The following is a 23,282-nucleotide window of genomic DNA, read 5'->3' as shown; positions in this document are numbered from 1 at the left end:
ATTGCCATTCTAAGCCCCCTATTGAACTGAAATTCAAAAGTGTATTTCTACGCCTTCTTTCCTTAAGGATAAGCCAGTTTCTACCGCCAAAAGGGTTTTGTGTTTTCACCCCTAAAGAGGCAAATGGCAGGATGATTTAAATTTTCCACTTCAGTTTAAGGAGACAGATCTGTTGCTAGTATGCTGCATTCCTGGGATTCTTTTGTCACTAATGGATGATGGCCTACACAGCAGGGCTTCACCTCATGGCAGCAAAGAACAAAACACTTCCCTGCGGGGAAATAGTGGCACTGCTCTGGCTGCAACACTGCTATTCGTCACCCCATAATGCACTGGGAGGCCTGTGGTGCCTTTTTCTGACTCAGTGCACATGTCACATCCTGTCACAGCCGGTTCCGGGAGCCTTTTTCTAGTAGCAATACAAACGCCCGAAATTGCTAGCACTACTGCCACAGCTTACACACATGCACCAGGGCCAACATGCACATTTTATCCCTTTCATTTACCGGGAACTGGACTGGCTGCACAAATGACCAGAATATGTGAGCAGAAATATAACAGTTAATAGAATAAATTACACTGGGGAGCCATTTTGCGTCCATGGGGAAGAAGCATACGGATTCAGAATATCCCTCTACATCTCTACATCTGACTAAAACAATACAATGTTGATTTGAATCACGGATGAAGGTACAGGCCATGAACAATGACTCATTCAGAGACTGAGGCTTTAGCCCCTAGGCTTGCTCTGTTAATGCATCAACACAGAGTGCTGCTGGAGGAGACAGGTGTGGGAGAGTGTGACACACTGCACTCAGCGCCGCCCAGGAGGGGCAAGCTGTCTGCTGGTGATCGGCACGTTGTTTTGGCTCCTGGTGTCAAAGGCCCTGAAGGGGAGAAAAAAAAAGTACAAGACGCCCTCGCCCCCAAGAAGAACACCGTCGGCCCGGGCCACTGGCAGGAGAGGGCTGCTCTCACCCAGAGACCGTGCTCTACGTCCAGGGAGAACGAGAACAGAGCGGGGAATACTGATCAGAAATACAGGTCCCCCCACCACACACACACACACACACACACACACAGCATGCTGAATGACTGAGTGGAAAATCCCAGCAGAGGACCGGGGGAGAGAGAGAGGAAGTGTACAAGAGAGACACCGGGGTCTCTTCCTGTCTCTAATGAGGTCTGTGATGAGCAGCGGGGTCTGGACTTTCAGAGCGCCGCTGCGTCTCGGCCACCGCGGTGTTCGATATTGCGCGCTAACGAGCCGTCCGTGCATGGCGGCACGAGGCGGCAGACTAAACGCGAACCCCCGCTGCCGTCTGCCTAAAGGAGAGGAGCGGTCCCAGGGGAAGATCATGAGCAGGTAGAGAGCTGGGGCATCAAGGCCCGCGTCAGAGGGACCGGCCACGCTCGGGGGAGGGTCCGAGCAGACGGCAGGAAAGATGGCTAGAGGGGCAGCGTGCACGTGCACGCACTTCTAAAAGAGGACAGGTGCCACGCTCGTGATAGGAGCAGAACGCACAGTCCCCAGAGCTCCAGCCGAGGGAGAGATGCTGGTTGCACAGAAAACGGCAGGCACAAGAGTGACGGGGGTTTTCTGGAGAGAGTCCTTGAGGCGAAGAACATGGGCAGATGAGACGAATCAGCTGCTCTAGTGCAGACGAGGAAAAACGGAACTGTTCTGTGCCACACCAGTTCCATCCAATCAGGAGCGGTCGGGCCCTGTGCCAACAGCTGTTGTAGATTAAGGCTGGATGAGGGAATACCATGGCAATGCTTGGTAGGATCTAAAGAAGGGCAGGACGTTTGGGGCAGACTGTGGGCAGATTGTGCCATATCCAAGAAGAGATGTTGTCTGTCGTGTCCTAGGAAGTCCATGCGTCCCCAGATGCCCATCTCTGTCCATCTCTGCTAATAGCGTGACCGGTGATGCACAGAGTATGATTAATCACTCATTTCTTAAGAATACATAAAATTTTCAGTTTTCAGTAATGGACGCTGAGTCAGTCTCAGTGTAGGAAATAATGTTAAGAGCATTAACATTGATTTATCGGAATTGGCTTGCGAGCCTCCCTGACACACACACACACACACACACACACACACACATACACACATACACACATACACACATACACACACACACACATACACACATACACACACACACACATACACACACACACACACACACACACACACACACACACACACACACACACACACACACACACACACACACACACACACACACACACACACACACAGAGTTTGTGTGAGTAAACAGACTGAATAGTTTCTGGAGAGCTTGGCTCCATGCCGTCAGTTGCCATAGCTCCTGGCCTACTCCCTCTGATTTCCACAGAGCCTGTCACCTGCACCAGAGGAATGTGGGAGAGGGAGCACTTAGAGGAACACCCACCCACTCGACATACATCCATTCCCTGGGGAAACCGCTTCCATAACCGAAGCATGTAGTAAACACACAGAGTACACAAAACTTTGGCCAGTTCCCTCAGGCGGTGTTTTCCCAGGGCCAGCCACTGCCCTGCTCTATATTAGACACACTGGGCGGACGACCCGCTGTGGGGAAAACTCAGGCACCGGGTTCAGCTCAGGAGTCACTGAACTGACACCACAGCCGTGCCCTGGGCCCACACCACTCGGTGGAAAAGGAGCTGGAGCAGGAACCGCCCTTGGGAGCTGGTAGGGCCCCCACGCACATCATGTTTTGATATGAAGCAAATTTAGGCGATCTTGGGTGGATACATGCCCACGCCCTCCAAATGGTAAGACAAGGGCACTAGTGATCCAGCAGTAGGGCCCGACATCCACTCAGCCAAAGCTAGAACAGCTCCACGATCACGCACGTGGCTACCCACCGCAGCACACGCACAAGTGACGCGTTTGTTACCTACATGCTCACGTGTGGGTGCCACACCACGGTGAGGCTTTAGGAACGCGTGATCAGCTATGGTTCTCACCTTCTCTAACAGCTACAGCACACAGCATGCGCCAAAACCCCTGACATACTGCTTGGTACAAATGAACTAGAGCCAGCTGCTGGAACCTGGGAACCAGACCACTAACCGTCAAACAGGAAGCAGCACTGGCGGGAATGCCCAGAGTCGCTGTCCTCAGTCGGCCTTGCACAAATAAAGACAAATGACGTTAAACTGTCTAGTGACTTTTTTTTAATTTTATTTTTGTCCCAGCAAATTTTTTTACATAAAAGTGGAGCAATTGTAAAGGTCACAGGAACTACAGAATTGGCATCCTACGCAGTGAACATGGCCTTTTCCATTACAGGCGCACCGATGGATGACGAGGGTCTTATCCTCCTGTCCTGACCGGTTCAGCACCAAGCTTGAACGTCCTTGAGGGAACCGTTTCACCATGCAACTGGCCAATAAAAACAAAGAAAAATAAATAAATAACAGTCACGTGTCCTTGTTCTGAGGTACACATCGCCGTCACACCTTGCAAGCAGTGCTGGACCACCCCACCCGTAAAAGGTGATCATTTCAGGTTTAGTCTACAGCTCCCCTCAGCCTGTGATGGGCACTTGACCGCAAAATCCTTTTTCCCTCTCGCTCTTCCATTCGTATGACACCAGCAGAAATCAATGTCCCTTCTTTCAGGCCCACAGCAGAGGAGTCCCTGGTTTATAATGCATAAGGCTGCTGTAATTCACACCAGGGCCTAAAACACCGAATCCTCCCCTGGGGCACTTTCCACGTTATTGCAGGTATATGACCGCTTCTCTGCCTCCTAAGAGCAGCTCACCTGTAGCTGCGCAGCTCAAAACTGGAATGGAGTTGATTCCTTGAACGCTATCCAGACTCAAACAACAGCAGTGACGGAAACACTGATTACACACCTAGAGCAAAGCAGGACTGGAATACCTTTATATGTAGGTTATTTACATGTACACAGTATATGTTGTCAGAGTGTCTGGTCGCCTTCTGAATGTCTGTACAGCAGATCTCCGATCAGGTTCCGAACTGCACCCGTGTCACTGGGATCTGTCAAATATGTACACAGAGAGACACACAGATCACACAAAACCACTCAGACACATTATATGTTCATGTCTCACTGCTGTGCATGGTGAGGCTGGGATTGCAGCTGCTGTTTAAACCTCTTCTATTGCTTGTTTGGATTCATATTTTTAATATTCATGTTCTGTGCACCATCTTTTGAAGAACTGATGGTTCAGTGTCTCCTCCCTAAAGGGTGAGGCTGGGAAGCACAGTGGGCTAAGGCTCCATGCTGTAGGTCCTCAAGGCAAGGCAAGACATGGCCAATGATGTCTCTGGGGTGCGGGTGATGTGCTGGACAGTCAGCTGGACAGCTGGACCGTTCGTGTGGCTGTTCAGCTGGTGACCTGAATCAGCCTTTTAGAGGCTTTATAATGATGGAATAGAAAGGCGCCGTTAACTCCATTTAGCTCCGTCGACACCGTACCCGAACACCAGGAGGTCACAGCAGGCCGGAGGCGTGCTTTCCCGGTGCCACACGCTTCCCGTCATGGACCCACCACCGGACGTAGTTTGACAGAGAGAGAGCCAAGATGGCGTTGGCTTAGCTAAAACTGACACGGACCCGTGTTCGAATCGTCCGCAGACCTGCTGGCTTTGACAGCAGAGGGAGGCCCAGAAGGGCTCTGCTATGGGCAAAGAGAAGGTCTCCAGAAAGTAGCCATTAACACAGAGTACCGTCCAGCTGGTCTGCGGTGTAGAGGGTTTGTAGACAAGCAGCACCACTGAAGCAGGTGTGGGCAGTACAGAGGGCCAGAGACAGGCTGAAGTGAAGGGTACCGCCTGTTGGTCTGCGTGGGGCTCCAGGGAGGCAGGACACAAGGAGAAGAGGCAGGTGCTTTTCTGGCATTCGCTCTCCTGAAGAGCCTTTAGAACTCTTATTCAGTTCTCAGTATTGGGGGTGAAACAGACTGTAGTGGTGTTGAGATTATCATCAACACACACACACACACACACACACACTATAAAAAAGGTAGCGAAGAGGAAATTAGGTCATTGGCTCCGTGAGACATGCCGTGGTTTCAGTGATTATCTCCACACAGCTCCGAGGAAGCTGGTTTAATACCTTCACAGCACAATTCTGTAGAAACTGTGGCTGTAAGTAATGTAACGACTAACATGTAAACGTGGGTACTTGGAGCCATTCCTGTTTCTACCAGTGCATGATGGGAGCTGCCACACAGAGAAATGAAAGGTCTATCACTATCTCCCACTGATTTAAAGTGCTGCATATGTCGTCACGGCGATGAAGGATGCAGCAGGGGGCCAGTCTGGCTCTCCCTGCTTATGGCTGGGTCATGGTATGAGAGGGAACATGCTAATAAACGTGAGGGGGCAAAGCTCCTCAACTAGTAGCATCACACTCTATTGTTAACATTCTTTTTTTCTTTTAATCTCACACACACACTTGGATCTCCTCTTTTTCAGTTACAGATGCAGGACAAAATACTGGAGTCTCCTATGAATGTCAGAGGTCAGGAACCTCCTAGCTCCGCCCTACCTTAGTCATAGCTCAACTGCACACTAAAAATGAGCTAACCGAGTTCTGTCCTGAATCGTTTTTGCACTCTTGCAGAAGTGGTGGAGCGTAGAACACGAGACAGCACCACGCTCATGGAGCACAACGCTGCTCTTCAGCTCACACGCTGCACCTTCACAGGTGAAGACCATCTGGCTCAATCTGAGGTGAGGGGTTTTGCAATATGTCAGCATGCAAAACTGAATACGTGTGACAAACACACACACTTTGCTTGGGACTACAAACAACAGAACTGTTGGTAATGGAATCCATTAAAACGTTGTTGTTAACCTTAAATATGCAGAGATGTTTATTCATGAGTCTGATTCTGTGGTCATTCTTTTCACACTAAGCACTATAATTGCTATGCAAACTCCAAGCTAAATTTTTCCCATGAGGAGCACATCACTGCCCCAAGAACACAAGGCGTCTACATCCTCGAGTCTGTCCTTATGTAACAGCGCAGTCAGAGTCGGTTAGTAGTGTGGTTTACAGTTCAACAGAAGGTTACTCATTTACTCACATCACCTGTGCTGGTCCACTCCCACACACAGACACACGTTTACTCACCGATTTTCAGCTTGCAGAGCAGAGCTGTGTACTCTGCACTCTCCTCCAGGACCTTCTGCAGGCTGCTGGGCTCCATCCGCTCCAGCTCCACCTGCCAGTAGATGTAGATCTTGTGGTTGAAGCTGAGGTAGACCAGGCAGGTGTTGTTCCTCCCCCCCTTACACGCGTACTGCCCTGCAACGCAACATGGCTCATCAAGAGGATGGAAGCTCTCTAAGAGGATATCTGAGATCTGCTCTTAACATATACCACTTATTAGACATAAATACCTGGGACAGATACAGTCTGTCACAGATCAAATCTCCCAAAACTATATCGTGATTATATTGCTACATATGGCCATCAGAGTTTATTAATTATGAGAAAAATCCAAATAAACAATTTGAGATAAAAAAGGAAAAAAAAAGGGATCATTTGGTTTCACAACATTTAAGACGTTTGCTGATTTAATTTTATTTTTCACTGAAAAATGTAATCGTTGAGTCTGTGGTAGAAGAAAAATCCTTTCACTTGCTCTACAGCGTTTCAAACTTTGATTCAATTGGTTCAGAAGCCACATTTTTCGCTACTCCACTGGCAGTGCTGCACTGTATGTCCGACTTTTTTTGCTCTCTCAGCTGAAACTGAGACTCTCTCACTTTAACGAGTGTTGAGCCGGGCTTGAAGCCGTTATTCTCTGATCCGCCTATTAAGCAAGCTGTTGACTCTCAGAAACGCGTCTTCTGATTCTGCTGTGCTTTGCCAGGCGTCTTCCTGTGAAAGGTTCCTCCAGTTTCCAAGTGCTTTTTGATGGTGTAAGAAACTACTCACTGAAACCCTGGTTTTCGTCATGTGAAGGCCGTGGTTCATTAAAACCCTGATCTACGAAGGTAGCACTACAACGGCCCATACATTTGATTCTGCATTCACATCACACGCAACTAATGCTAAGCAAAGGCCTACATGACCTATTCATGAAACCTCCCCATTTGGAGTGACCATGTTTATCTGAGGTCAGGCTCTCTAGTGGAGTTCTACATTTGTGAGCTACGCAGAGTGAGACTGGACTTTGATGAGCGCAATGAGACAGCATGACTAGAAACTACCAGCTTCATGGGCTTAGAATCAACATCACTGAGCATTAAAGCCACATACTGAGAGGAGCCAGCCATATATGTGTGCTGATTTCATATCTAAGGCCCAATTCCTGTTTATATTCTTGGTTCCTCTGTAAACAAAGACATTTATTTAAACCATAATAGAACAATTATTTCATCTCTCTGTGAGGTGCATTCATCCTTGTGTAACAAAACACTTGATGGATTAGATGAGACAAGGGGGGCGAGAAGGAGAGAAAATAAATACGAGGCAGAAGGTACAAAGAAACGCTTTTAATTCCTATACTGACATCTAGTGGTGACCCACAGGATCTCAACGACCACAGTACCGATTTTCCCTGAGTGTACAGTAAGCTGGCACTGAACACTTGAAAAGGCCCAGTGTCTTAGAAAGCTTAAAGTCAGACCAAACCTTACCAGCACAGAAGGCATTCACATTCTCATCGAACTGAAAGCGAACCACCATGCGGTTATGGTCGATGATGTAGGTCTGACCATCCCAAGCACAGGCCACAACCTCCTCTCTTCCATCACCCTACACACACACACACACACACACACACACACACACACTTGGTTTAGCCCCTTATGACACACTATTTTAACTCAAATCTCAGTAGATGGCAGTAATGACACTATGCTGTAAGCATGTGGTATATCCAGGTGTAATACTATGTGCAGAATAAAGGGATAGTGCAGTATGTAGCAGACAAGTGAGCCACATGGGGCTGCAATACATATCAAAGGATTACTTAACTGAACCAAATGCAAACCCTTTCAGTTTTTGCCTTTTCAGTTGAAAAAATGAAAAAGTATACCTTTTGTAAAAATCTGTTTAGCTTGTCAAGACCATTTTGCTGGTGCTGACAACTTACATTCTCCCCGATTTTATTTGCTTTTCCTGTTCGATCTGAAACATATGTGCACTGCAGATCTGAGCGCTGCAGTCTATTAAGCCTGCTTGGTCTATTAAACACTGCAAAGCAAGAGCCAATGACATTTGATACCATGCGGTCACTAACACGGACATCCACCGTTAGCACAAACAAAATGACAAATTGGGTCTTTTAAAAAGGTCCCGCGCCAGCCTACTTACAGTGAAAAATCCCACGCCAGCCTACTTACAGTGAAAGGTCCCGCGCCAACGTACTTACAGTGACATCCAGTTTCTGCAGGGCAAAGAGCTGGTGGTCCACCTGCATGGACCACAGGAGCTGTTCAGAGCTGTCCATTAACTTCAAGGTACCTACAACAACATTCAGTGGGCAATATACAAACAAAAACAAACAAACAAACAAAATCGCCTCAGTGAGAAAAACCCACATCTCAACATTTTGTATTTTTATGCCATTGTTAAGAAGCACATACACTATGAGACATGTGTGTTATCCTGTGATCGCATGGCCCAATCAGGTCACACACATTTCGTTTCCGGAACAGACTGTAGTAGGATGTGCTTTAAGCTCATTTGTTAGGCACAGATAGTGTTAACGACTTTCTTATTAAACGTATTTGAATATATCATGTTTTCAGTGTTCTACCCATTAAGGGCAATAAACAAACAGTTGAGTCCATTCAGTTATTTATTAGATATGATGCGTATAACAGGGTTTTTTAAATTTTCAAACAAAAAAATAGAAACGTTTTAATGTCTGTGTACATGCGTAAAATCAGATCAACAGATTAACGCTGCGTGTAATAAGGTGGTTTGCCGGGTGCCCACCGGACGAGTGTTCCAGCTAATGCCACTCACCATCTAAAGTGCAGAGAGCGAATAAGCCCCCTTTAGTATCATCGGCCTTCGACCCTAAGGAACCAAATGGCACACTTCAGTTCACAAAACCCCTTACACATTCAACAGCTTTTTTTTTTTTTTTTTTGCAAACTCCGTTCATTATGTATAAACGATGTGAAAGGATGTGTGTACAACCTCTGCTGATGCTGCCTATCAGATGGGTGGACACGTTCTTGTTGTGTATGCGCCCAGTGGTGAGATGAAGAACGACATCCCGGGAGGGCCCTTCTCTGAGGTGGCAACAGCACGTACGTACACACATACACACACGCACGCACGCACACGCACGCACGCACACACACATTCCAGCAACTTGTCATAAATGGCATCTAATAACACACCGTCTACACAGCACAATTCTGCGATACCTGAACAAAATCTACCAACACTGGTCCGACACGCCATGGATTTCTGAACTCCATAACGAGGCAGTTACCTTGTCCTAATCAACAGAACGAGCTTCGGATTCCTGAATGACTCAGCGTCAGTCGAGAGGTGACGCGGCTCCTCTCCGCGCCCTGCTCTCACGCTGCATTGGTTTACTCATCAGGTCACGCATAAGTACAGGAATGAGGTAGCGTTGCCTTGACCTTTCAGGCAAGTCGGCCAGGAACGCCGACTCACGGACGGGCCGGCACCACAAGGGCAGGCTGCCCGAAACGACATTCGGTGCAACTCACCCGGCGGATGCAGCTGAGCTGTCCTCCCCATGGCCTGCAGTGCCCTCTTGTGTCCAAGAACACAGCAGGATGGCGTAGCCACAGCCAGGCTGCGAGACCATGAGCTCAGGCAGGCCGTCTGGCCCTGGGTTCACTGATAAACTGTCCACCTTGACAGAAAGGGGAAAAAAAAAAAAGAAAAAAAAAAGTCAGAAGCAGATTTCAGCACAGTTTCACTACTGACCTCGGCTCATACTACTGAACTAAGCATTTGGAGAACCGCAACATTCCCTCGAGTTTACGCATATATTTTACTTACATATAAAAGGAATAATTAGCATTACATTTTTGTAGATTTTTCCATAAAGAACTATTCTTGTTAACCATTAAGAAACTATATGGTAATCATTTCTTCTGCAGTTGAAAATACATGTCATCAGTTTCAGTAGTAGGGAACTGAGTTGAAGTCTATGGTTTAGTACCTGTCCCTCCAGGAGCCATTTCTTCAACAGGACCAGCTGACCTCCACTCAGGTCAGTGGTATCAGGTGGCTCTTCCCAACGGAACGCTCGCACCACACGGTCAGTGTAGCCCACGACGAGCTCACTGCGACCATCCCCATCTATCAGCACAGCGACGTACACACACGCGTACACGCACACAACCACACATCGATCTGGATTGTCCTTCAGCTTGTTTGTAGTGACTCACCTGACTTCTCAGAGTCGTGCAGCTCTACTCACCAATATCACTGATAAGCATGACTTTGGTGTTGGCAGGGATGTGCTGGGTAAAGCAAGGCCTCTGCTCATCCCAGAACGTCGCCTCCAACTGGCTGGAGGACTCAGCTTTGGCGGCAGCGATGTCAAACAGGTGGAGCCAACCTTCTGCTCCTACCGCAACCACAAGGTTCTACCGCAGACAAACCGCCGGTCAACAACAGGTAGTCGGTCTCGGAGAAATGAAATATGATGGGGAATTTATTAAAATAACTTTTACTATTTAATTCCTGGGTGAAAAAAGAGGATTTACCTTGCCTTTGTTGCAGATGTCTCCTACTCCCACACAAGTCAACTAGTAACAGAACCCAGTTGTGAAAATGTATTAAGCGTTATGTAATCTGAAAGTCACATACTTACAAGGATACTTGAACATTAACACTGACTAGCTGTAGAGAAGTAAACATATACTTTTGCACTATCCCCAGGAATACATACCATTCCCACACATGTTCTAGTGATCCAGGGTTTAGACTCATCATTCTTATAGATGTATAGCTTTCCACTAGTGTCACCAACCACAAGTTCATTCAACTACAGAAAAGATTAAAGCGTTTTGTGTGCACATCATCAAATAGATATTGTCATTTGTCATCTCTGTAATATCAAATGCAACTAAGACCTCTGCGCTCTGCATCGGTGTTGATATATTAAGGTTTCTTAAGATTTTAGTTTAAAAACAGACAACAAAGGCGCAGAACATGCCTCTGCATCACATGCACACCCATTACAACTAGATTCATTTACCGAGTCGTTATCGGCGTCTCCAAGGCAAATGGCATGTGGAAACAGCGTCCCTGCGAAGTCTAGACAAACACGCTGGACAAAACTCAGAGAACGCATTCTGCCGTACTCTCACTGTCTAGCTAGCTAGCTAGTAAATGGCTCTTAAAGCTAGTGGATACTGATACATAGCTCGCCGGTTAAATGACATCCATATGGTATGTTCCCGGATCAATTTAAGCTTTTATACAAACATAACACTGGATCTTTTCACAGACATCTAAGTTAGCGTTTGGCAACGTGTATATCGCTACACTACCGTTGCAGCAATTCGCGGAATATAAACAACAAACCGATAAGGTATTAGAAGTAGTGTGAGCGCAGCTACGATGGCACTTTATCGGAGACCTTTTATTTTTCAAAATAAAGCCCGTGTATGATTAGGCAATAAATCTTACAATTACCAAACAAATCAGTAAAAAACAGCAGTAAAAAATATCAATTTCACCTAAAAAAAGCATTCAATAAATAAAGTTAGAAAATCTGTGTGCTACATTAACATAACATAAGAGCTTTCATGGAGTAATTAAATATAAACGCAGACGACATGCGTACACTGCACATGCGGAAATCACTGATTTCATCTTATGCAGGTACTTCGATATTTATGCAGGTATATTGATATTTACGGAACTGAAAGGATTCCAGCCGATATATTTGCTGCAGCCTATTCACAAAGCACCTCCAGGTGGCAATATATGACAATTTAAATAGAATTCATGTAAGCAGTCTGAGCACTATACTGCATTAACATTTGGCAAAGTAAGATATCCCCACTGGGCTATTCGTCACAATTAATGAATAGTTAAAATGTATTCCAATTTTTTATTTTTTTTTCATCCACACTTTTCGTGATTTGGGAAAAGTGCTTGCTGGGAATGAGCCATTTGCACAGGTAAAAAGAATATACATACTACATTACATGAGTAGTTACAGAAATTGCATGTACTTTAAAAGCTTGGGTACACACGTGAGGTAATGGCACACCTACACAAGAAGTGAATAGAGACTGGTGATGTGACCAGCAGCTCGGTGGAGAAAAATATAACATTATATAAAAGTATTACTAGAAATGCATAGAATCTCATCCCACATGGCAAAGTGGCCATATACTGTGTACAGCTAGGATGTGTGCTTGCATGTCTGTGCGTATGCGCGTGTGTGTATATAACAAGGACAGTGCATGGAAGTTGCTGTAGAACTTTTGAAAATATTCGGATTTCTGTGAATCATTTACATGTTCAGAGCAGTGAAATACAGTACGGCGATGAGCACTGGGGACCCGAGCTAAAGGATTTAGGGAAGTTTATGTGGAAGTCGGGTGTGTATCACCGTACTGCTGTTTGTATTGTTTTCTGGACTCCCTCCTCAGTTCTCGCTTCTTGAATGTCATAATTATCGCCTTGGCAGATGTCCATTTGCAGATACACGAATGTCTCAGACGGGACATTTACCAAACGGAAACATCATATCTGCTGCTGGACATGTGCGTCATCATGAGCTGAGGCCCATAAGCAGGTGATTGTAGGTATAGTCCCAGGATCTCTTTTGAACTGTACCACAAAATCAGTCAGCTGCCACGTGGGGATTTGTGGGGGATTGCTTATGTCACTAATTCATCATCTCCGCAAACGTGTGTGTGTGTGTGTGTGTGTGTGTGTGTGTATGTGTGTGTATATATATATATATATATATATATATATATATATATATATATATATATATATATATATATATATATATATATATATATAGGAAAATAAATATTGGTCTCTTTTGAAATGTTAACCCTTTAAAGTCCTTAGACACTGAAACTCTTGTTTGATATCAGTTGGCCATTTTAAGTTATTTTAAAGGCAGGAGTGGATGTGAACCTTAAATGACATTTGTTTAATTTACATGATTTAATTGGGATTTAATTGGCATTTATTTTACCTGACCTTTATTTAAACATATATAATTATTATTTTCACATATTTCTTTAGTGTATGTCCTGATTTATGAGTATAATATTTCTTTATAATTTTATCTGACATTGCAAGGCTCTGAAAATGAGACAATAAGTTTTAGAGGGGCTTAATAATTAAATAAACAAAAAGCATGTCAGGTCTAATAAATGTCTGCTGTGTGGAATGAGCATCAGTTTTGGAATTAGGTAGCAAGTAATCATTATCTTACATGACTCTCATGCAAATGCATCTGTGCAGGATTCAGCTCCCAGGGAGTCTCTCTGGATAAGTGTTGGGCAAGTGCCATTAATATCAACCCAAGCTAAATGCACAGGTAATGGTTGAAAAACTGGCTGAGATTCTGCTTTTTGTGATAAATGATTAATTTTGTGATTGTTTGTCATTAGCGTTCCTCGGAAGTCCCACCAAAATGTTCTGCTGTAGGGACTTATGAAAATGAGAGGGTGTGAGAACTGGAGCTCCTCCCCCAGGCTGTAGGCCCATCTGCTCCGCCTCCCTCTGCCTGTTGGTGGGGGAGGGTCAGGGTATAAGAGGTCAGAGGTTGCAGACAGTGATCGATTTATTGATGAAGCATCCCAGCCATGCAACAGAGCCATCGCAGCGTGTTAGCGTGTCTGTGTATGTGTGTGTGTGTGTGTGTGTGTGTGTGTGTGTGCGTGTTTACACGCACACTCACGCAAAGGCACCATCAGGCAACAGAATCCCACGCCTCGCTTATCATTGCCTTAACAAGAAGCTGTCCATCTCCCCGTGCCCCCATCCCTATTGTGTCAGTGTGCAGCAGCACAATGAAACTCGGCCCTAATGTGACTCAGCCTTCGAGCTGTCTCTGATAGAGACACCGGGGTAATATTTAATTCTAGTAATGCCTGCCTCTGCTTCTGCTGCAGCCCTCAGGACGTCAGTAAAAGTCTGAAGTCTCTGGTCAGCTGTGACAGAACCCCGCTCTCTGAGTATTAAAGGAGAGAGGAGGTTGAAAAGCTCTCCACTTACCGAAGAACCCGTCCCTGTGAGCCTCGGTGGTACTGCTTCAGCTGTTCTCTGCTGTCTCTCCTTTGAGGGTGGGGAGGACCAGTAAGCCAGGTTTCTATCCAGAGTTTACTGCAGGTAGTTTAACACCTTCCCATACACTCCCTTTTGGCAAAGGATACCACATAATGCTGTTAGATTGAAACCACCTTGACAGGCACCTAGCGTCTGTTTTAGTTAGACGCACATGTGGTGTTCGCCACTGTTCCAACACTGGTCTTACTGTCACAGACAAGACTCAGAAAAACAATATTTAACATCAAAATATTTTCTAAATTTATTCCTCCTGCCCTAACAGGTTCCTCCTGTGCATCTCACCATAATCTATCACTGCTACTCTTTACTGATGGATTAAAACCAAGATGTGCAGAGTAAGGCCACATTCAAAGAATTACAACCCACTCCAGGTTAAGTTGAGGAATGACAAGGATGCTGTCCACACACTGTGTCTTAACTGAAAGGGACAGAGTTCTCTAAAAGAGGCAACTTTGAAATCAGGGTCTGTTCAGTCACACATCCCTTTGGTTGAAAGGAACTAAGGTCAATCAACCCTATGGCAGCTCAGAAAGGACACAGTCACAGAGGACAGAAAAACAGAAGAGTGAAAATATGAGGGCACATGGCGATTAGGCTCCATCTGCTGGGACCTTAGCCATGTATCATTGATATCTGTAAGTAAGCAAGGCATATTCATGACCAGTGGTCACACAAAGATTTCTTTGGCTCCCTCTGTCTTTCTCAAATGTAGGCCATCCTTCTCGTGTTAAAAGCGAGGCAGGGAAGTACTGATCCATCTAATGTAGTGACTGTGGGATTATCTAGAAGCGCGCGCGCACACACACACACACACACACACACACACACACACACACACACACACACGCACGCAAACTACAGAGACACTGCATTGATTAGCACACATAAGCTGGATATTGGCGACCACAACAGCAGGGCATATGCTTAGAGGAGAGAGGGAACATGAGAGGGAGAATGGGGAGGAAACCGAGCACAAAACAAGCCTTCAGTGTTCATTCAAAGTGAATCTCGGGTATTCATCAAAAACGCATTCTTCACTTTTTTTTTTTCTCCACCATTTTAGCAGCAAGACAGAAAAAAATATCAAGGTTAGATGCTGGCATCAGGGATTAACAGTTTTTTTCTTGCAGTAGGGACGGTTTTTGAAAATTGAACAAACTTCAAGATTTGCGCCCGTTTTGGTAATATAGTACTGTGTTAGATGAATATTCAGAGGTGTGTTTCTACATGCGTCTGTGTGTGTGTGTGTGTGTGTGTGTGTGTGTGTGTGTGTGTGTGTGTGTGTGTGTGTGTGTGTGTGTGTGTCTCAATGATTCGCCTGAGCACAGGAGAGCACCATATGTTGCATGATGCATGAGTCCATCCCTTGTCTCAAAATCACTCAGTCTAACAGATACACACGACTCAGATCTTGATCTGGAGAGTTAAAAGAGAAATATGTGTACTTAGTATACTTACAGATCCGGAACCAGTCATTAATTCAGATCTTATGGGCTAAGATCAAAGTATAAAAAGACTGTATATCTTGCCTTTGTGGTATTTTCTAACTTAATTATTTATACTGAAAAGATTTTACTTTACATAACACTCATTTTGACTAAACTATGTTTAACATACAGATAAATGGGTCTTCGGCTCCATATAAACAGTGCTGATGGGAGAAGCAGGACTGGTCAGGCTGCAGGGCAGTCTAACAGGTTGTCACGAGAACTGGCTAAACCAGAGCTGGTGAGTCTCTGGAGGGGGGCAGGTTGGCGAGATGTGCTATTATATTCTGACAGTCCTCATTGACACAGATGTGTTTGTGTGTGTGAGTGAGTGCGTGTGAGAGTCTGTGGTAAAAGGAGTCTCCAAAGAAAGTGCACGCTGCCTGACAACTGGCCTCTCATTGGCTGACACTGGGAGGCTTTTAACCAATCATACATTCCTGATTGAGGTATTTAAAAAAAAAAAAAAAAGAAAGAAAGAAAACTATAGTGAATAAATAAATGGGACGAAGAGAGCTGTGAAGTTGTGCTGATATTTCAGCTAAGCTTTTAAGAAGAAAAACAAACAAAAAGCTTCTAGATTGTACATTTTCTGTCAGTGAATAACTTATTTTTTCTTAAAAACATATTGAGCATTGTAAAAAAACACAAAACAGGAAGAACTGCAAAACCTCCTCCCCTCTCGCTTTCGCTTTAGATTTTAAATTGTAGAAAGAATAAAACATATAATAACAACTTAAACAGATTTCTGTGTGTGTGTGTGTGTGTGTGTGTGTGAGTGTGAGTGAGTGTGTGTGTGAGTGTGTGTGTGTGAGTGTGTGTGTGTGAGTGTGTGTGTGTGAGTGTGTGTGTGTGTGTGTGTGTGAGTGTGTGTGTGTGTGTGAGTGTGAGTGTGTGTGTGTGTGTGTGTGTGAGTGTGAGTGTGTGGGTGTGTGCGTGCATGTGTGTGATACCCTGTAATTAGCAGTAAACCCATTGGACAGAACATTGTGAGGACGCTGTGTGCAAATGCATTATGCAGTTCACCATACACAGAGAGGCTGTTCATTACATGCATATACCCCCCCCCCCCCCCACCCGCCCAAACTCACACACACCATTCAGACCAGCCTTTTCTTGATCGCCACTTTCTTCACACAACCAGATAAAATGCTTTGCTGCACAAAAATAAAATAGAGAATAAAGTAGCACAGACTGGCTCTTCGCTTTCCGTTTCCCCTATTTAAAAAAAGAGACCTGTTCATATAGCTGGCAGACATTCAGACCTTTTTCGTCCCTGAATTCTGTGCGCTTCTGTTTGCTTTGATTCATATCAGTGGTAATAAAGTGTGTATTACAGCCCCAGTACATGTAGGCTTTTAGGTTGAGGCGCTGATGATGCAGATTGTACAACCAGAGCAGCTATTTCTGTCAGTTAGATATTCACAAGCCCCTGTGCTTTTATGTTGACATGTCTAATCATACAAGTTGATGATTAACATGGTACAGCCTTGGTTACAGTGTAACATTAGAAAAAGCACCAACATTTCCCCAAACTGTAAATGGTTTTCCAGAGAGACTGTACCAGCCATTTTTACCTGTATTTGTGGGTGGGTTTGTGGATCAATTTTTAAATGTTGTTTTTAAACTATACACCTACTACATGTTAAACACAGAGATGACGTGTTCTGGACATAGACCACCCATGGCTAACATAAGATCTGTGGAATTTCTGGTGCCAGACACAATAATCCAGTTCTTTGAATGGATTAAAGTAGATTTTCTGGGCATTGTCTCACATCGTAATCCTCCTTCTGATCCGCGGGCGCACAGCAATAAACAAACGATAAAGAAATAAACGATAGCCCAAAAAGTAGTGCACGTGTGCGCCGTTATATGGCATTACCTGGAGATTGTTGAAGCATACGTGTGTTGAAAGGTCCCTACAATATGGTAATGATATTTGTCTCACCACCAGCGCCGTGGAAGCTTCAATTACAGGCCGACATAACATCTGTAATTATGCAGTAAGATAGAAAAGGACTCTTTAGGGTAACGACTAACTGCATGCTCATGGGTCTGAAGCAACAAGTATCCTTCTCCTCCACAGGAAAAGAGAGCACGGCATCCACCCAGACCATTCACCCTCTGCATGCTTTTCTACCTAAGCAGCAAGTTTGGCAAACAAACTTTTGGTGAAGCCACCCTAGCGTTGCAGTTTCTGGCTGAGCAGCAATGTATTAACTTTTAGCTATCCATTAACCTTTGTCCATGTTGATTTTTGAAGAGCAGTCAGTGAGGTCTCACGTCCTTCCAGGTCATTGCAGCCACACCTGGTTAATTCTCTGTGTGTGTGTGTGTGTGTGTGTGTGTGTGTGTGTGTGTGTGTGTGTGTGTGTGTTTGCGTGTACACACATATGAATTCAGGAAGCTGCCTGCTCCTGATGGAACAAATTAATTTAACACACAGATGGTGCGAACAGCCTCTGAGTTTCAGGAGCAGACTCACCAGGGAAATCTGCTTGCATGGTAACACGGTTTTGGAGGATTTTGGCATTCTTTCCAGAACCCTGGTAGTTTGGAGGGTTGACTGTTGCTCTGGTTTAGTGTCAGGCAGCAGACAGGGTACAGGCCCTAGGGCTAGCAATGCCACCGTGAATCACAGAGAACAGCTCAGATACTGGCCTCTTATACTGAGCTGGACCATGTATTACCACTTGACCTAGATTCTCACAGCGGATACTCTACACACATGTATACACAATTTATGAATAAGAACCTTGGAAACATGCAATAAAGCACAAGCAAACTTACCACTGGATAATAACACACGGCTCACTGGGTTAAAAAACAAAAACAAAACAAAACACTTGCTGTGTAAATAGTGGATCCATGGGTTTCAAAGTATTAGGTGAATTTTTTACAGTTCACTCAATTGATTAAGCCAAAGGCAAATAAAACAGCTCTTTACTTTATACCATCAAGAACTGGTGAAAAAAGGACAAATTCAACTCTTATTTTGTAACCTTTCTTACTACAGAAATAGAGTTCAAATCCTTTCCCATGAAGGACCACACGGTGCTATTCTTGCTCAGCGCTAGAAAATCAGCAAACAGCTCCAGTTTTCATAAACTCCTACATCACTCTGAGGCTTGCTGCGACGCTCCTGAGTGGGCTGCTTGAAAGCGGAAAAGACTGGAGCGTTAATACCAGGCCACGGACGGGTAAATATGGCGTCAACACATCCTGCTCGGCTAACTGACAGTGATGTAGCAGTGTATCAGGTTAGGGTCGGGCACACGCAGCGCCACAGTCCTGCTGAACCGAGCAGGACTTTCTCTACCACACCTCATGGCTGAAGGATCTACCTAGGAAGAGAGCGAAGGTTAAGCTAGGGCCTTAGTGATTAACAGTAGACCATATGTTGCAGGCTAGTAACGATGGGCAAATATATGCAAAAGGTGCACCAGTTTTCACCCATTTGTGAGGTGTTCTGAGTCCGGGCTTTTCCTTTACGCCACACCCGGATCCTCTGAGTTCATTCCAGCTACACCGAGTGTCTGAGACTGTAAACTAACTGATAAAGTAAACTGGCATCGTAGTGGCAGCACAGTGCCCACATTGGCAAGAGCCGTGTGGTCCAGGTATGGGTGTGGACCACACTCAGCAATGATGGCATGTTTACAGACCAAAAACATGTACGCTTGCTGATTGGATATGTTCGGCCTGAACGTTTGATTATTCAAGCGGCTGCTGAAGCACTGATGTGTAGCCTACGTCTGATTCACATGGACAAAAAGTCAACATGGCTAAAACTATGATCTAGGTCAGCAATTACAGACTGTAAACGCTGCTGAACAAAAATTTGATCATGCAATCTAAAGAGATTTATTTTTATTTTCATTTCTTCTTCAATGAAAACTATTATCCAGAAACAGCTAGATAATTCGCTACTTTCTAAATCATGTGGTTGTGCACAAACATATAGTGGCATTGATTTTGTAAGTTTGCTGGCTCATTAGATGGTAAGTTAATATTTCGCCTTCAAAACTCAATTGTATAATTCATTAATCACCTTACATTAGCTGACTAGCATAGTAGTACTGCAGGGCTGCAGTGTGTTAATACAAACTTTAGCATTAAAAAAGTTGCAATAAACCATACATAAAAATTCTAGCTATCTAGCTTCACTATCTGACTTTATTTAATTTGGGGTATCATAAAGTTGATCATAATGTCTAGTTTAAATGTTTGTAGACAAAACAAACCAAAAAGGCACACTGTTCCTCAGCCAGCTAGTGACTATAAACAATGTTTCAGTTTACCAAATGTAATTTTGATGCCTCAAATGTGAGTGATTGGGGGAGTTTTTTTTTATAACATGACACATGTAGAACTGTTTGTATTTTACATGTAGAAGTATTGTAGCATTATTTACATGACACTATTTTTCCATTTATAGCTACTAATTAGCTACTAATGTTAAGGTACATTCTAAACATTTAACTGCCTTAATATTTATTTGACAAACCAATACAGTGAACTGGTTTGTATGCACCTATAACTCTTAATGGCTGCTCCTGATTTTTCTGGTGTTAATTCTAGTCATGGCCTGTATTTAAGGTTAGTGTGGGGCCAAACATGGGCCCTCATGCTTTATTGTATGTGGGATTGGAAAGGGCCGAGACTTGGGAGTTACGGACCACGTACAGGCAAACTTTTGGAAGAATTGCTGGATGACATTCTGTACCATCACCTGGCCTAATCTGGCAAACTGATCTGGGCCATGTTTGGGGCCATCACTGCACAGCATGTGTGGGCCACTGCTTGGACAGAAAGAAAAAACCCGAACTTTGCTTGGGATGATACAGCTGAGAAAGTGTGGTAGAACTGAGGAAAGCCTTACTGACAGGAAGGAAATCCAGGGATGATATCCAGAGTGAATGAGCAAGTCTGGTGAGCAATGCTGGATGCTGGAATGCTTGAGCATATGGTCATCAGACAGTCATCGGGAACAAATGTGGAATCACGGTGGGGAGTAATAACCATTTATACATGTGAAGAGGAATTCAGCTGCATGTGTGGGCATTTGTACACGCATCTATAAGTGCATGAGGGAAGTGAAATAAGAACATGAAGAAGCAAATGATCTACTATCCATCTTGCAGAGAAATTGATTCAGTACTCTGTAATGAGGCTGAACCAAGGCTGCTAAATGAAAAATGTCATGGCTTCTTATGAAAGCCTTCTATCCCTCTTTCTAAATTCTCTTTTTCTCTTTCTCTTTCTCTCCCTCACATGTACACAGACACACACACACACGCACACGCACACACACACACACACGCACACACACACGCACGCACACACACACGCACACACACACGCACACATACGCACACACACACACGCACGCGCACACACACACACACACACGCACACACACACACGCACACATACGCACACACACACACACACGCACACACACACACACACACACACACACACGCACACACACACACACACACCCTATCTCAAGTAGAAACAAATTTACACTCACACACACTGCCGCATGTGTGTGTGTGTGTGTGTGAGTAAAGCAGGAAAACAAACTTTTCTATTGCTCCAGTTTTACTGTGTTTTCCTTTTTGCTGCCTTTGTGCCACTATAGAATAGTGCTGAATAGGGTGACACACACAGAAGAATTAAGGAACAGTACCAAACATGTAATGGGAGAAAATATCTCAGAGCAGCGCTAGTAAACTGGCTCTCCTGCCTTCGGGGAGTCTGATGGATATCACTCCACGGAAACCATATTTCTAGCAACCTTATTTTTGTCCTGCCGCTTTATCTTTCTGTTAAGACTGTGTGTGTGCATTTGCTGCAGGAACACCACTGGGACCACACCTAGATTAGCATGTCAAGCATGTCCCGTGAAGACTGGAACACTCGAGATCTATTTAACTCAACTACTCTAAACTCGTTTACCCGTTCCAAACGGAATGTCACCTACTAAGACAATGAGATGGAATTTGAAAAATAAATTAATAATGTCTTTAATTGCTATGTGTGTGTGTGTGTGTGTGTGTGTGAGAGAGAGAGAGAGAGAGTGTGTGTGTGTGAGCGAGAGAGAGAGTGTGTGTGTGTGAGCGAGAGAGAGTGAGTGTGTGAGCGAGCGAGAGAGAGAGAGTGTGTGTGTGTGTGAGCGAGAGAGAGAGAGTGTGTGTGTGTGTGAGCGAGAGAGAGAGAGTGTGTGTGTGAGCGAGAGAGAGAGTGTGTGTGTGTGTGAGCGAGAGAGAGCAAGAGAGAGAGAGAGAGAGCGTGTGTGTGAGCGAGAGAGAGAGAGAGAGAGAGAGAGAGAGAGAGAGAGAGAGAGAGAGAGAGAGAGAGAATAGGTGGGTGTATTTAGTCTCCTTAGCCTTTCGTTAAGTTTATGTTAATATGACCATACTTTGAATAACGTTCGCCACTGTCTACAAGCTGGTAAAAGAGACTTCACTTCTTTTGTCAATTCACATCTTACATTTCTTCAATACGAATCTAACATTTTATTCGAAGTTTAAAAAGCAAAACAACAGAAACTACCTGGGGGCAGTTCTACATGCACCATTACTGTCAGGTAAACATCTCATTTGAGCATTCCAGCCTAGCTTTTAAACTAAGCTTTTATTGACTGTGATTCCGTTTAACAACAGTAACCCTGATAAGACTGTGTGGGCTGCTCTTGTGGGTTCTATGATCTGCTAAGAAAACTGATCCTACATCAATATTTCAAATCTGAGATTCTATATAAGTCCAGGCCCAGGTGTGTATTTAATTACCTTATATGGGCCATCTGTTTTATCATCTCAACCAGTACAGTCAACGCTTCATACACACATACGCTCACTCACAAACGCACATACTGTCTGTTTTGGTTTACAAACCATCCCTGCTAACAGCATTTCAGAGTTATTTTCATCCATGTACCTCTGGCTTATGCAGCCAGACACCCACCCGGCTTGACCGCCTGCCTGACCGTCTACCCATCCCGCCCACATGGCCACCCACCCGCCTGAATACGCCCGCCCGCCTGCCCGCCCGCCCACCTGCTTGACCACCTGCCTGTTCACCCACCCTCACACCCACCTGACCGCCTGCCCGGCCACCTGCCTGAGCATAAGCCTGCCCACATAACAGCCTGCTCAACTGCCTGCCTACAACACACTTCCTCAGATATTGAGGCCACGATGCTTGTGACTGCTTGCGATGTGAGCTTTGGATACGGCCGCATCTTTCAAGCTTTCCCAGAGATCAGTGGATCCCCTCATGTGTTTAGGTGCAACATATTAAAGCAAAAAAAACAAACAGCTCCAGAAGGTAAGAGCACCCATGCAGCACTGTGTGTTTGTATTCCATCAAATGCACAATAATATCACTTATGTAATCAGTGCCAGCAAACAGTTTCATCCTGAAGTCATGCTGAACAGTATATTAGAGTTCTGTTTTAACCCAGAAAACATGCTTCAAGCAGCAGAGCAAATGGACATGTGTGTA

The 23,282-nt window shown here is 44.8% G+C and overlaps 1 protein-coding gene across 9 annotated transcripts in view; it reads right to left on the bottom strand.

Annotated features, from left to right (window-relative positions):
* Positions 1 to 23,282, bottom strand: part of itfg2 (integrin alpha FG-GAP repeat containing 2) — a 69,957-nt gene that overhangs the window by 25,391 nt on the left and 21,284 nt on the right. For 3 of the 9 annotated variants that reach the window (XM_081712488.1, XM_035535605.2, XM_081712494.1), the window contains 11 exons: positions 10,716 to 10,757; positions 10,427 to 10,595; positions 10,166 to 10,305; positions 9,705 to 9,853; positions 9,160 to 9,254; positions 8,983 to 9,036; positions 8,384 to 8,475; positions 7,647 to 7,764; positions 6,133 to 6,306; positions 3,909 to 4,028; positions 3,188 to 3,405 (listed from right to left, as the gene is read on the bottom strand). In XM_081712488.1, the coding sequence (XP_081568614.1) occupies positions 3,949 to 4,028; positions 6,133 to 6,306; positions 7,647 to 7,764; positions 8,384 to 8,475; positions 8,983 to 9,036; positions 9,160 to 9,254; positions 9,705 to 9,853; positions 10,166 to 10,305; positions 10,427 to 10,595; positions 10,716 to 10,757 (1,113 nt within the window). In that variant the 3' untranslated portion in view covers positions 3,188 to 3,405; positions 3,909 to 3,948. Of the gene's footprint in view, positions 1 to 3,187; positions 3,406 to 3,908; positions 4,029 to 6,132; positions 6,307 to 7,646; positions 7,765 to 8,383; positions 8,476 to 8,982; positions 9,037 to 9,159; positions 9,255 to 9,704; positions 9,854 to 10,165; positions 10,306 to 10,426; positions 10,596 to 10,715; positions 10,758 to 10,900; positions 10,997 to 11,209; positions 12,795 to 17,652; positions 17,850 to 23,282 lie in introns of those variants that run through there. The other 6 variants (XM_081712490.1, XM_081712489.1, XM_027026975.3 and 3 more) reach the window with 5 other exon arrangements.

Source organism: Electrophorus electricus, chromosome 4, assembly GCF_041902795.1.
Source record: "Electrophorus electricus isolate QZ-2024a chromosome 4, ASM4190279v1, whole genome shotgun sequence".
Taxonomy (NCBI): Eukaryota; Metazoa; Chordata; class Actinopteri; order Gymnotiformes; family Gymnotidae; genus Electrophorus; species Electrophorus electricus.
This window is presented reverse-complemented; position numbering and strand designations above follow the sequence as displayed.